This window comes from Leucoraja erinacea, chromosome 10, assembly GCF_028641065.1.
Source record: "Leucoraja erinacea ecotype New England chromosome 10, Leri_hhj_1, whole genome shotgun sequence".
Lineage (NCBI taxonomy): Eukaryota > Metazoa > Chordata > Chondrichthyes > Rajiformes > Rajidae > Leucoraja > Leucoraja erinaceus.
In genome coordinates, this window is record NC_073386.1 from 59,036,537 (window position 1) to 59,052,278 (window position 15,742).

General features: G+C 46.7%; 1 protein-coding gene across 1 annotated transcript in view; it reads right to left on the reverse strand.

Annotated features, from left to right (window-relative positions):
- Positions 1-11,985, reverse strand: part of LOC129701280 (WD repeat-containing protein 47-like) — a 47,658-nt gene extending 35,673 nt beyond the window's left edge. Inside the window, exons 1-2 of the mRNA XM_055642441.1 lie at positions 11,830-11,985; positions 134-317 (exon numbers count right to left, since the gene is read on the reverse strand). Coding sequence (XP_055498416.1) covers positions 134-291 — 158 coding nt within the window. The 5' untranslated portion in view covers positions 292-317; positions 11,830-11,985. The remainder of the gene's footprint in view (positions 1-133; positions 318-11,829) is intronic.
- Between the last annotated feature and the right edge of the window lie 3,757 nt (positions 11,986-15,742).

The window sequence follows — 15,742 nt, forward strand, 5'->3', positions numbered from 1 at the left end:
GCAGGAAAGGTTTGATTAAATAAATGATGGTAAAAGCAACGTGGAATGAAATATTCAAACGATCGATTCAAACAATTTGTAAAGGGATATTTTAATGTTAAAATTATGTAAAAAAGTCTACTGCATCACATACCTGAGAAAAAGCATGTCATCTGAATACAGTCCATTTATGATACCACTCTCTTTCTCAAGAGATAGCATGCTAATGTGGAGTTTCCTTGAATTAAGAAAATCCAGGATTAGCTTGATTATTTCTGCCTCTTTAACATTGATAGTCTCTTCCGCTGTCATGATTACTGTTTTCTAATTGGTATAACCTGTAAATAAAGCATATAATTTATTTCATTTTAAAGTCTTACTGTGCTTCACACATTAAATACATAACATGGTTTTTAATCTTCAATCCATAATTGCCAAACAAAATAATCTGAACCATTTGATCTCTCTAATCTATTTTGTTGTTCATAATTATTAGCTTTAAATGAAAATTTTCAGCCCCAAATGACTGCTCCTAACTATTTACATTTTAAACTGACCCCAGGTTAAGATTAGATGTTACATTACTCCATCAAGTAATTATATTTTAGATAAATTAACCAATACCCCTCAACATGCTGATTATATAGCCCATTTTACAAACAAAATCACTTTCACCATGTTAGTCAATCAATAGCATTAAAATGTTAAATGTTATAAACCGTCCCCCAAGTCTTAGCGCAGCAGTTTGCTTAAAAATTCTTCACTTCAGTGAAGGAACCTACTTTATATTTAAGTGCTCCATGTGAATTTGCTAAACACATAGATCAGTCTTGCAGGTCAAATATCTATAAATACAAAAATACTCACAATGTCAGGTTTTTCTGAAAGTACAAAAATTATATTAATGCGCACGAACAAGCCTCCATTTACCAAACGTGCAAAACTCATTCATATTTTTTACAGAACCTACTGTCTTCAGAGTGTTTAAGAAGGAACTGCAGATGCTGGAAAATCGAAGGTAGACAAAAATGCTGGAGAAACTCAGCGGGTGCAGCAGCATCTATGGAGCGAAGGAAATAGGCAACGTTTCGGGTCTGAAGAAGGGTTTCGGCCCGAAAGGTTGCCTATTTCCTTCGCTTCATAGATGCTGCTGCACCCGTTGAGTTTCTCCAGCACTTTTGTGTACCTACAGTCTTCTGAGTTTTACTTAGCACAATCAATTCCATATTTCACAAAAGGGCCACAAGTTACTTTAAAAGAGTTGTGAACATTTACTGAGCGTAACCATTCAGCCGAGCTCCGGTTCCAACATTACCCTTTCCTCTATACTTTGTGTTGGATTCACTTAGCACAACCAATAGACCAGTACCCATACCAACAAATCTATCTTATTAAAAATGTATGATCACCCACAACATTATAAACACAACGGAATAATGCCACTCGCAGTAACCTCCATTTAACCCTTTCAGTTCTAGTTTTATTCAAGTGAAAGCAGTACGCGCATTAGCAGAAAAACATAGGAATAGTAACAAATAGTAGCAGGCCACTTTAGCCTTTACCTTTAGCCTCCACTGCTCTTCAAAACAATCACGGCTCCTCTGCCTCAGGCTTCATCTTTCTTGTGCTAATTCCCCACCATCCTCAATTCCCTGATTTTTCAAATTGTATCAATTTTCGAGTTCTAAATGTTTACCACCATATGCAAGAAGTTCCAACATTTCAAATGAGTGGCCTCTAATTTTGCAACTTCTTAGATTCATGACAGCATTCCAATGTCAATCTGAACCCTGACATGAACATCCCATTGAGAGATAAGTCACGATAAAGAAATATTAAGCTGAAGCCCGCTGTCTACCCTATCATGATTCAAAAATAATTTAGTGGGCTCATCCTGTGCCCAGCTAATATTTCTCCCTCAACTAATGTCACAAAAAAGAATGCAGGCAGACAAATTAGAAACAGGGTCAAGTACATAGATAGGAAGGTTTAGCGGGACATGGGCCAATTGCAGGCAAATTGGACTAGTGTAGATGGGGGCATCTGGGTTGGCATGAGCGAGTTGGGTCGAAGGGCCACTTTCCAAGCTGTATGACACTATAATAGGAAAAGGTCACTTGGCCCTTCAAGCCTGATCTGCATAAGATTCTGGCTGATTTGATTGTAACCTTAACTTTGTATTCTTGTCCACATGCAATACCCCTTTGCTGATCAAGTATCTACTTACCACCACCTTAAAAATATTTAAAGACATTGCTTCTATCACCTTTAGGGAAGAATTCAAAAAACTAATCCTGCTAAAAAAAAAAAAAAAAAAACTAAATCACATATTTTTAAATAGATGACTCATAAAAGACAACGCAGGAACATGCCCTTCAGCCACAATGTCTGTGCCAAATTGAACTACACACCTCTGCCTGCAAAAACCCATATCCCTCCATTTTCTGCACATTCATGTGGCCATCTAAAGGCCTCCAAAAATGGCACTATTGTTTCTGTAACATGATGCTCTAGATTTCCTCAGGTCAGAAACAGCTGGTCAGTGTCATGAAAAACAAGAATGCAGTTTGGAAATGGTGCAGAGAAGATTTACGATGAAGATAGATACAAAATTCTGAAGTAACTCGGTGGGATAGGCAGCATTTTGTGTCTATCTTCAGTGTAAACCAGCATTTGCAGTTCCTTCCTACAGATTTTGTTTGCTCCACTGCAAAATCTCCTCAAGGTCTGCCTACTTTGATGAAGTTCTCCTCCTCTCTCCAACGAGTTCTGCAACACCCTCTCTCACTGCTCCCCCTGTGATTCACCTTACTCCTCCATATCTCTAGACTCATTCTCCCGACTCTTAATCTGAAGAAGGGCCGCGACCCATAACCACACCTTCTCTCCAGAGATGCTGCCTATCTCGCTGTTATTCCAGCATTTTCACCCAGAGAATGTGAATCTGTGGAGTTCTCTGCAGCAGAAGGCAGTGGAGGCCAATTCGCCAGATGTTTTCAAGAGAGAGTTAGATTTAGCTCTTGGGGCTAAAGGAATCAAGGAATAAGGGGAAATAGCAGGAATTAGATGATAGCCATATTGAATGGCGCTACTAGCTCAAAGGGCTGAAATGCCTATTCCTGCACATATTTTTCTGTTTCTATGTATCTATTTTGTGTCTATCTTCAGTGCAAACCAGCATCTGCAGTTCCTTCCTAACTATTTTGTGTGCTCCACTGTAAAATCTCCTCAAGATCTGCCTACTGTGATGAAGTTCTCCTCCTCTCTCCAACATTCTGCAACACCCTCTCTCGCTGCTCCCCCCCCCCTCTGTGACCCACCTTAGCCCTCCATATCTCTAGACACCCTCGCCCCCGAGTCGGAAGAAAGGTCTCGACGAGAAAAGTCATCCATTCCATCTCTCCAGAGACGCTGCCTGTCTCGCTGAGATACTCCAGAATGTTGTGCCTGTTTCAAGGAACAAGGGTCTGAGCTTTGGGAGAGGTTGGGCAGGCTAGAACTTTATTCCTCAGAGTGTAGGAGACTAAGGGGTGATCTTATAGAGGTATATAACAGCATAAAGAGGATAGGGTGAATGCACAATTTCCCCCCTGGGTATAAAAATGAAGAACTAGAAGGCATAGACTTAAGGTGAAAGGGAAAAGGTTTAATAGAAATCTAGAGAGCAACTTTTTCACACAAAGGATAGCAGGCATATAGAACGAGCTGCAAGAGGAAGTAGTTCAGGCAGGCACTTTAGACAGATAGACAGAAACATAGCCCTGGTACCCCCTCCCTCACACATCCACCCACCTACTCCTCCCCAATCACCACCACACCTACTTCGAGCCTGACTCCAGTATGCAAGGACAGGACCCTTCCCCACGCACTCTTCCCCAATCACCACTTCACACCCACTTACAGCCTGACTCCAGTCTGCAAAGACTGGGCCCTCGTCCACTACCCACCTCCTCCTTGCCGCCAAACATTAGTCTGGCCACTTCTCCATCACTAACAGTAGCAATTGAGAAGGTGGAAAAGCTATTCAGGAGACAGAAAAGCCAGGAATCTCCAGGACTGGACAATGTCTCCCTCTTTACCATCAAGCTCTGTGCCAAAAAACTGGCACCAGTCTACACAAACATTTTCAATTGGTCCCTGCAATCCTGCACTGTCCCTGCCTGCCGCAAAGGTGGTGGTAAGTAGATACTGAGGATAGAGCACGGTGATTGGAGGAGGGAGACGTAGCACAGACCTGCGCTTCATCCGCAGCTAGGATCGATCCCGGCCGGGTCTCTGGCGCTGTCCTGTCCCCTCCCGAGTACCCCCCCACCCCAGAGAGGTCGGCATAAAGATCCTCTGCTATAGGATCTTTGGTCGGCAGTCAGACGGGCCAGCGCAGAGACCCGGATGTGGATCTTAGCTCTGCATTCAACACCATTGTGCCAGAGCTACTGCACTCCAAACTCTCCCAGTTGACTGTGCCTGAACCCCTCTGTCAGTGGATCATCAACTTCCTGACAGACAGGAAGTAGCATGTGATGCTGGGAAAGCACCTCGGACCCGCAGACCCTCAGCATAGGAGCACCGCAAGGCTGCGTACTCTCTCCTCTCCTCTATTCTCCCTACACCAATGACTTCATCTCCACAGACACCTCTGTCTAGCTTCTCAAGTTTGCGGACGACACAACCCTGATTGCACTGATCCAGGATGGGGAAAGAATCTGCCTACAGACAGGAAGTGTCACAGCTGGTGGCCTGGTGCCATTGCAGAGACTGAAGGCTGAAGAGACACCACCAGGCCAAAAGCCAAAGATCTAAATACAACATTGAATACCTCAGTAGTGGTGAAGATGTTCAAGGATGTCTCTCTCAAGGGAAAACGCAGAGACAGGAGGAGGAGGACTCCCTTCCATCGAAGGATGGACAATAAATTGGAGTGGGAACACCAAACAGTTTGTGTGGTGTCTGTTTATTAAGAAGCGAACCTGGTTTAAGTTCAAAAGTAACTGTTTTCAGAGAGCCATCTCGAGAAGGACCCAAATAGCAGCAAAGAAGGCTGGATAACACTCAGAAACTCCCTACACCATGACAATCTCAACAGAGGAGAAAGTTCTCAAGGCGGACGAACAACCCTGATTGCACTGACAGAGGAGAAAGAATCTGCCTAAGAACAAGAGCTGAAAGGCTTTAGCCCAAAAGGCTGAAGAGACACCACCAGGCCAAAAGCCAAAGATCTAAATACAACATTGAATACCTCAGTAGTGGTGAAGATGTTCAAGGATACTCTCTCAAGGGAAAACGCAGAGCTACAAGGAGGGAGGGGAGGGAGGGAGGGAGCGGAGGAGGAAGGAAGGAAGGAAGGAAGGATGGACAATAAATGTGGAGTGGGAACACCTAAAAGTTGCTTGGAGCTCAACCTGTGAAGAGACCCTAGAGAGAAGGACCCAAAAGCACAAAGAGTGGATAACACCAGAAACCCTCAACACAATTCAACAGAGGAGAAAGTTAAAGGAGAAAGTGAACAACAGAGGAGAAAGTGAAAGAACAAGAGCTGAAAAGGCTTTAGCCCAAAAGGAGTACAACAGATGTCACAAAGAAGTGCGAAAGAATATCAGGAGGCTCAGGTGGATAGGCTAGCCAAAGAGGCAGAAATTGCGGCAACTCAAAGGAACATGAGGGAGTTATATACCATCACAAGGCAATTGTCTGGGACATATCTGCATAGTAATAAACCAATTACAGACAAGAACAGTCAACTGCTTTCAACCCAGGAGGCGCAGCTCAACAGATGGGTAGAACATTTCAAAGAAGTCCGAAACAGGCCACCACCGGCTCTACAGACACACATTCCCAAAGCCAGGATACCACTACAAATTAAGTGTGACAGACCAACAAAATCAGAAATAAAGGCTGTAATCAAGCAACAGGAAACTGGCAAGGCTGCTGGCCCTGACAATATTCCACCTGAAGCCCTGAAATGACATAGACTCATCAATAGACATGCTCTATGGCTTTTTTGGGAGAATTTGGGAAGAGGAAAAGACACCCTCAGAGTGGGCAGAGGGATACATCGTGAAATTGCCCAAAAAAAGGTGACCTAAGAAAATGTGACAACTACTGAGGGATCACCCTACTTTCTGTACCCAGTAAAATTCTCAACCAGGTCATCCTCAACCGTCTTCAGGAAGCTGTAGACAAGAGGCTACGGGACCAGCAAGAAGGATTCAGGAAGGATCGCTCATGCACAGACCACACAGCAACATTACGCATCATCATTGAGCAGTCTATTGAATGGAACACGTCCCTGTACATCAACTTCATCGACTTTGAGAAAGCGTTTTGACAGCTTAGATAGGGCAACACTATGGCACCTAATCCCACCATGATCATAAACTTAATCAAGAACTCGTATGATGGAACCTCATGCAAAGTTATGCATGCAGGCCAGCTCTCTCAGAGCTTTAGTGTCAGGACGGGCGTCAAGCAGGGATGTCTATTGTCACCATTCCTGTTCCTCCTGGCAATTGACTGGATCATGATGGAAACAACTGAAGGGAAAAGAAATGGAATTCAGTGGACAATGTAGGAGCAGCTAGATGATCTTGGCTTTGCAGACGACATAGCTCTCCTTTCACCCACACAGATACAAATGCAGGAGAAGACGGACAAACTCTCAAAAGCTGCCTCAAAAAACTTGGTCTTACACCCAATACTGCAAAGACACAGGTGATGAGGATCCACTCCAAAACCAGCAACCCTATGCATATTTTCTGGAGCTTTTTAAAAAATCAAATCCATAGAATAGAGCAAAAGGATAAATATTACCTATGGACAATTCGCTAAGGGTAATCTTCTACCTTCACATTCCAATCCCATATCCTATTCCCCAAGCAAAGAAAATAAATCTTAAATATACGAATTCCAGATTCATATGTCGCAGGGCAAATTCCAAAAATAAAAAAATGTCAGAGTGGGAGTCGTGCAGCTTAGAAACTGATCCTTCAGCCCACTTTGTCTATGTTGATTATTGTGCCTATCTACACTAATCCCATTTGCCCTTCAGGTTCCCACTAAATCTTTATCCTCACATCTGAAACCCATGTCGTCTAGTTCTTTATTCCCCTACACTGGGTAAAATACTTTGTGCACCCACCTTATCTATTCCCCTCATGATGTTAAACACCTGTCTCTTATTAGATGATACTTTCAGGACAAGACATTTCAAAGGCATCGGTCATTGTCTCAATATACATCAACCTTGTCTCTCTCTCTCTCTCTCTCGCTCTCTCTCTCTCTCTCTCTCTCTCTCAGAATACAAGCTACAACCTACAGTCATGTATTCCACCATGTATTTCTTATATATTTACCTTTTCACCTCCTTCGCTTTAAGGAATAATGTCCTAACCTGCCCAATCTTTCCATATAGCTCAGGCCCTCAAGTTCTGGCAAACATCCTCATAAATCTTCTCTGCACTCTTTCAAGCTAAAACAACATATTTCCTATAGCAGGATGACCAAAACTGAACACAAGGCACTGAACACAAGGAACCGGCCTCCACCGCCCTCTGAGGCAGAGAGTTCCACAAACTGACAACTCTCTGTGTGAAGAAGTGTTTCCTCGTCTCCGTTCTAAATAGCTTACCCCTTATTCTTAAACTGAGGACCCTCATTCTGGACTCCCCCAACATCGGGAACACGTTTCCTGCCTCTAGCGTGTCCAAACCCTTAATAATCTTATGTTTCAATAAGATATCCTCTCATCCTTCTAAACTCCAGAGTATACAAGCCCCAGCCGCTCCATTCTCTCAGCATATGACAGTCCCCCCTATCCCGGGAATTAACCTTGTAAACCTATACTGCACTCCCTCAATAGCAAGAATGTCCTTCCTCAAATTAGGGGACTAAAACTGCACACAATACTCCAGGTGTGGTCTCACTAGGGCCCTATACAACTGCAGAAGGGCCTCTTTGCTCCTATACTCAACTCATCTTGTTATGAAGGTCAACATGCCATTCGCTTTCTTCACTGCCTGCTGTACCTGCATGCTTACTTTAATTGACTGATGAACAAGGACCCCCAAATCCCATTGTATTTCCCCTTTTCCCAACTTGACACAATTTAGATAATAATCAGCCTTCCTGTTTTTGCTACCAAAGTGGATAACCTCACATTTATCCACATTAAACTGCATCTGCCATGCATCTGCCCACTCACCCAACCTGTCCAAGTCACCCGGCATTCTCATAGCATACTCTTGACAGTTAACACTACCACCCAGCTTTGTGTCATCTGCAAAGTTCCTAATGTCCTAGGGAATTGCTAAAGGCCCTTGGGAATGTTGTAGAGCAGAGGGATCTAGGAGTATAGACACATAGTTAGTTAAAAGTGGTCTCGGGTAGATAGGGAGGTCAAGAAGGCTTTCGGTACATTGGCCTTCATCATTCAGGGCACTGAGTATGGAAGCTGGGACGTTACGCTACATTTGTACAAGACCTTGGTGAGGCCGCATTTGGAATATTGTGTTCAGTTTTGGGTCACCCTGGTACAAGAATGTTGTTATTAAACTGGATAGAGTGCCGAGACATTTATGAGGATGGTGCCAGGACTTGAGGGCCTAAGCAATAGGGAGAAGTTGGGCAGGTTAGAACTTTATTCCTTGGAGTTCTAGAGACTGAAAAGTGATCTTCCAAAGGTGTATAGAATCATGAGGGTATAGGTATGGTGAATGAAGAGTCTTTGCCCAGAATAGGGGAATCAAGGACACAGATTTAATGTGAAAGGGAAAATATTTAATTGGGGAGGGCAACCTATTCACACAGAGGGTGGTGCAGAGGGTCTGGAACGAGCTGAGATAGTTGAGATAGGTATTATAACAACACTTAAAAGACATTTGGGCAGGCACATGGATAGGAAATCTTTAGTGGGATATGGGACATACGTAAGCTGGTGGGACGAGTGTAGATGGAGCATCCTGGTTACTGTGTTACTGTGAACATGTTACTGTGCTGTATGACTATGGCATCAGTCACACAAATCATACACCTTTAAGATATCAAAGGAGAAAGTAGAATTTGAAATAAACTGCAGACGCTGGCAATTCTTGCTAACCTTCCGGTTTCTCGGCGTCCATATCGCTGCTGACATCTCCTGGACGGACAACACGACGGCGGTCATCAAGAAGGCTCAGCAGCGGCTGCACTTCCTGAGGGTCCTCAGGAAGCACAACCTGGACTCTAACCTGCTGCTGACCTTCTACCGCTCGTCCATCGAGAGCCTGCTGACATACTGCATTACAGCATGGTATGGCAGCTGCACCATGGCAGACAGGGAGAGGCTTCAGAGGGTAACCAGGACAGCGCAGAGGATCATTGGTTGCCCTCTCCCCTCCCTGATGGACATCTACACCTCCCGCTGCCTTAGCAGGGCAAAGAAGATCACCAAAGACAGCTCCCATCCTGCGTTTGGACTGTTCGACCTGCTGCCCTCTGGAAGGCGCTATAGGTGCATCAAATCCAGGACAAACAGACTCAGGAATAGCTGCTTCCCGAGAATTATATCTACCATAAATTCAAATCCACACATGCACTGACTACACCGCCCAACACGGACTTCCATCTGTATATATGTATATATGTATGTAGCGCCGTAGAATTTGTGCACCTATTCCCTCCCCCCCCCCCCCCCCCATCTCCCTTCTGTTTTGTTTTTCTCTGTTTCTTGTTTTTTGTGTAAAATTGTATGTATGCACTGAGTACGAGCAGCTTTCAGTTTCACTGTACATGTATAGTGACAATAAATGGCATATCATATCATATTGAGGGAGTGCAGCATAGGTTCACAAGGTTAATTCCAGGGATGGCGGGACTGTCATATGCTGAGAGAATGGAGCGGCTGGGCTTGTACACTCTGGAGTTTAGAAGGATGAGAGGCGATCTTATTGAAACATATAAGATTATTACGGGTTTGGACACACTAGAGGCAGGAAACATGTTCCCGATGTTGGGGGAGTCCAGAACCAGGGGCCACAGTTTAAGAATAAGGGGCAAGCCATTTAGAACGGAGATGAGGAAAAGGATTTTGACACAGAGAGTTGTGCGTCTGTGGAATTCACTGCCTCAGAGGGCGGTGGAGGCTGGTTCTCTGGATACTTTCAAGAGAGAGCTAGATAGGGCTCTTAAAGATAGCGGACTCAGGGAATATGGGGAGAATGCAGGAATGGGGTACTCATTATGGATGATCAGCCATGATCACATTGATTGGCGGTGCTGGCTCGAAGGGCCAAATGGCCTACTCCTGCATCTATTGTATTGTCTAATTTTTTTTTTTATAACACAGAAAGGCTAATATACTCAATCAACTGGGACATATCCCACTGGCTAAATACGCTCTATAGGTCTAATATGCGACTACAGTGCGGGAACACTGTAATTCAAGGAGCAGAATTAGGCCATTCGGCCCATCAAGTCTACTCCACCATTCAATCAAGGCTGAGCTATCTTTCAACCTCTCAACCCCTGACATCCTTACTAATCAAGGCCTAACTTGTGCCGACCAGCAATCACCTCATACATTAGCACAATCCCACATACTAGGGACAATTTAGAATTTTACTGAAGCCAATTAACCTACAAACCTGGTTGCCTTTGGGGTATGGGAGGAAACCGGAGCACCCAGAGAAAACCCACCTGGTCACAGGGAGAACGTACAAACTCCATACAGACCGCACCCGTAGTCAGGATGGAACCTGCGCTGTGAGGCAGCAACTCTAGCGCTGTGCCACTACGTTGCCCTGTGGAGTAATATCTCATCTCAAAATATTTTATTGTATAATTATGTATGGCAATTCTAAGTCAAGGGGAACAGACTTCCAACATCGGCCCTGTCAAGCCCAATAATTGTATTTTTCAAGAAAATAATTTCTTATTCTACTCAATTTCTCTTCATAAAGCAACTATACAACCACAGCAAGAAGGAATCCAGTCATATATTTAGGCAATCAGCCCTACCAATACTTTTATGGTCATCCACAGTTGAAAAGAACAAAATGTTTTTCATGTAGCCCTCATTACAATCTTTGGCCAAAGCTTTGTACAGCTAATTAAATACTTAGAAACTTGTTATTTTGTATAAGAGCCACTTTGACATTAAAAAACCTCTAGTTAAGTCAATCATAACTAATCATTAGTTATGTTTCTCTTCCCAAATACACAGCCTGATGAGCAGAATATTTCCAACTGTGTTTTTTTTAAATTTTAGATATTAAATATTACCCTTTTTTTAAGTTGGAAGCACAAGAGACTGTAGTTGTTGCAATCTTAACAAACTGAAACTCATTGGGTCAGGCAGCATCTGTGCAGGGAGATGGACAGATGGTGTTTGGGGTGAGGACCCTACTTCACATTGATGCAGAGTGATGAGGAAGAAAGCTGGAAGAGGTGGGGACGGGCCAGAGCCTGGAGAGCGATAGGTGAACCAGCTTTCTCCCCTCTACTACTGATGTCTGAAGAAGGGACCCGTGTCCATTCCCTCCACAGATGTTGCCCGACCCGCTGAGTTACACCAGCCCTGCTTTGTCCAGTTGTCCGGGGTTACCACGACGTGAATTCACGCCCTTATCCGCATTTTGATTTTTTTTTTAAATGGTGAATTGAAGCAAAGACCAAATGAGGCTTAATGAATGTGACCATCTAGGACAAAGCCGGCCGCCCCCGGGGCCGGGTCTCCCCGTCGCCGACCCGCCCGAGAGCGCAGACAAGGCCGCGGCGCCGCTACTCAAGCCGGCGGCGGGGCTGCGAGCGGATTTAACGTTAGGGCCATCATGCGGCCACTGGCCCCGCGCAAGTCGTCCCCGCGGCTGCGAACCTTACCGTCAGCCGACACTGCGGGCCCGCTGAGCTGCCCCTTCCTTCACTCGCGTTACTGCCGCTCACCGCCGACCGTTACTCGCGTCGCCATCGCCGCCGACAGCAGGAAACGCCCTGCGCGCCCGTCACCGCGGCAACGCGACGCGCGGTGGGCGGGGCGAATGGAAGGGCGGGGCTAATAGAGGGGACGGCGAATGGAAGGGGCGGGGCTAATGGGGTGCGGGTCGAATGGAGGGGGGCTAATAGAGGGGCGGGGCTAACGGAGGGGCGGGGCTAACGGAGGGGTGGTGGGGCTAATGGATGGCGGGTAATAGAGGGGCGGGGCTAGCGGAGTGGCGGGGCTAATGGGGTGCGAGGCGAATGGAGGGGGCTAATAGAGGGTGGGGTAATGAAGGGCGGGCTAGTGGAGGGGCGGGGCTAATGGAGGGGGCTAATAGAGGGTGGGGTAATGGAGGGGCGGGGCTAGCGGAGGGGCGGGGGGCTAATGGAGGGGGCTAATAGAGGGTGGGGTAATGGAGGGGGGGGACTAGCGGGGGGGGCGGGGCTAATGGGGGCGGGGGCGGGTTAGTGGGGGCGGGGCTGATGCGGCGGGGCTCGCGCGGGGTCGCCGAGACCAAAGATCCTAGAGGAGCTCCACTATAATCTTTGGTTTGGACGGCGCGTGTTCCAGAAAGTTCTGGCCGCTCACCACGTGAGTGGTGCGGCCGGGGGTCCGGGTCCGGGTCCGGCCCGTCTTGATGCTTGTTCTGCGTCGCTGCATTCACCCGCCTTCTCCGCCCCGTGAAGATACAGCAGGCCGTGGGCACACTCGCTCTGGTCGGTAAGAGGCAGAGGCAGTACCCACTGACCGCGGCCGCAGCTCCTGAGCAACTGTGCGGATATACCTCACATTCCCCGAGTCGAGATTTATCTGCGTCCGTCCACTTCACATCGAGCTGCCCGCTCTTGATTTATCATCTATGTTGTATCAACGATGTTATATAGTCATAGAGTGTGGAAACAGGCCCTTCAGCCCAACTCGCCCACACCGGCCAACAATGTCCCAGGTACACACTAGTCCCACTTGCCTGCGGTTGGTCCATATCCCTCCAAACATAGAAACATAGAAAATAGGTGCAGGAGTAGGCCATACGGCCCTTCGAGCCTGCACCGCCATTCAATATGATCATGGCTGATCATCCAACTCAGTATCCCATACCTGCCTTCTCTCCATACCCCCTGAAACCTTTAGCCACAAGGGCCACATCTAACTCCCTCTTAAATATAGCCAATGAACTGGCCTCAACTACCTTATAACCATATAACAATTACAGTACGGAAACAGGCCATCTCGGCCCTACAAGTCCGTGCCGAACAATTATTTTCCCTTAGTCCCACCTGCCTGCCCTCATACCATAACCCTCCATTCCCTTCTCATCCATATGCCTATCCAATTTATTTTTCAATGATACCAACGAACCTGCCTCCACCACTTCCACTGGAAGCTCATTCCACACCGTTACCACTCTCTGAGTAAAGAAGTTCCCCGTCATGTTACCCCTAAACTTCTGTCCCTTAATTCTGAAGTCATGTCCTCTTGTTTGAATCTTCCCTATTCTCAAAGGGAAAAGCTTGTCCACATCAACTCTGTCTATCCCTCTCATCATTTTAAAGACCTCTATCAAGTCCCCCCTTAACCTTCTGCGCTCCAGAGAATAAAGACCTAACTTATTCAACCTATCTCTGTAACTTAGTTGTTGAAACCCAGGCAACATTCTAATAAATCTCCTCTGTACTCTCTCTATTTTGTGGCAGAGAATTCCACAGATTCACCACTCTATCAATGTACCGGTCTAACTGTCTCTTCAACGATGGGATAGTCCCAGCCTCAACTACCTTCTCTGGCAACTTGTTCCAGACACCCACTGTGTGAAAAGGTTACCCCCCCGGATTCCTATCTTTTCCCCTTCACCTTGAACTTATGTCCTCAGGTCCTCGATTCCCCTACTCTGCGCAAGAGATTCTGTGCATCGATCCAATCTATTCCTCTCATGATTTTATACACCTCTATCTGATCACCCCTCATCCTCCTGTGCTCCATGAAACAGACACCCAGCCTACTCAACCTCTCCCTGACAACATCCTCGTAAATGTTTTAAGAAAGAACTTCAGATGCTGGAAAAAAATCGAAGGTAGACAAAAATGGTGGTGAAAATCAGCGGGTGAGATCCGATTCAGATCCAGATTCAACTTTAATTGTCATTGTCAGTGTACAGTACAGAGACAACGAAATGCACTTAGCATCTCCCTGGAAGAGCGACATAGAATATGATTTCAATAAATAAATCTATTTACATGTATACAGACATAGTGTTTTTACTGTGGGAGGAGTGTCCGAGGGGGGGGGGGGGGGTGATTGGCAGTCACCGAGGTACATTGTTGAGTAGTGTGACAGCCGCAGGGAAGAAGCCGGCAACGGAGAGACCAGTAGCGCCTCCCGGATGGTGGGAGGGTAAACAGTCCATGGTTGGGGTGAGAGCAGTCCTTGGTGGTGCTGAGCGCCCTCCGCAGATAACGTTTGCTTTGGACAGACTCAATGGAGGGGAGCGAGGAACCGGTGATGCGTTGGGCAATTTTTACTACCCTCTGCAATGCCTTCCGGTCGGAGACAGAGCAGTTGCCATACCATACTGTGATGCAGTTGGTAAGGATGCTCTCGATGGTGCAGCGGTAGAAGTTCACCAGGTTCTGAGGAGACAGATGGACCTTCTTCAGCCTCCTCAGGAAGAAGAGACGCTGGTGAGCCTTCTTGACCAGAGTTGAGGTATTGTGGGTCCAAGAGAGGTCATCGGAGATGTTGACCCCCAGGAACCTGAAGCTGGAAACACGTTCCACCTCCGTCCCGTTGATGTGGATGGGGGTGTGCGTGCTGCCCCTAGACTTCCTGAAGTCTACAATGAGCTCCTTGGTCTTCTTGGAGTTAAGGGCCAGGTTGTTGTCAGCGCACCATGCTGCTAGGAGCTGGACCTCCTCCCTATAGGCCAACTCATCATTGTTGCTGATGAGGCCAATCACCGTTGTATCATCTGCATACTTGATGATGGTGTTAGTACCATGTACAGGTGTGCAGTCGTAGGTGAAGAGGGAGTAGAGGAGGGGGCTCAGCACACAGCCCTGTGGAACGCCGGTGTTCAGGGTGAGGGTTGAAGAGGTGTGCTTGTCTAACCTAACAGACTGGGGTCTGTTGGTTAGAAAGTTCAGTATCCAGTTGCAGAGGGAGGGGTCGATGCCCAGGTTACCGAATTTGGTGATCAGTTTAGAAGGTATAATGGTGTTGAATGCTGAGCTGTAATCGATGAACAGCATTCTTACGCGAGTGTCTTTGTTGTCGAGGTGGGAGAGGGCGGAGTGAAGTACCGTTGAGATGGCATCCTCCGTACTCCTATTCTTGCGGTAGGCAAACTGATAGGGATCCAATGTAGGGGGTAGGCAGCCTTTGAGGTGTGCCAGGACGAGCCTCTCGAAGCACTTGGTGACGATGGGGGTAAGTGCAACTGGGCGGAAGTCGTTGAGGCTTGCCGCAGTGGAGTGTTTTGGCACCGGCACGATGGAGGTGGTTTTAAGGCACGTGGGAACAACTGCTTGGGCAAGTGACAGGTTGAAGATGTCAGTCCAGACGTCTGTCAGCTGCGCAGCACACGCCCTGAGGACGCGCCCGGGGATGCCGTCAGGGCCAGCAGCCTTACGTGCATTATTCCTACTCAGTGCCACGTATATGTCGTAGGGGGTGAGTGTGAGGGGTTGGTGATCAGCAGGGAGCACAGCCTTGATGGCTGTCTCTAGATTGTCCCTGTCGAAGCGGCCATAGAAGTGGTTAAGCTCCTCAAGGAAGGAGGCGTCGTTGGATGTGGGGGTGGTGTTGGTGGGTCTATAGTCT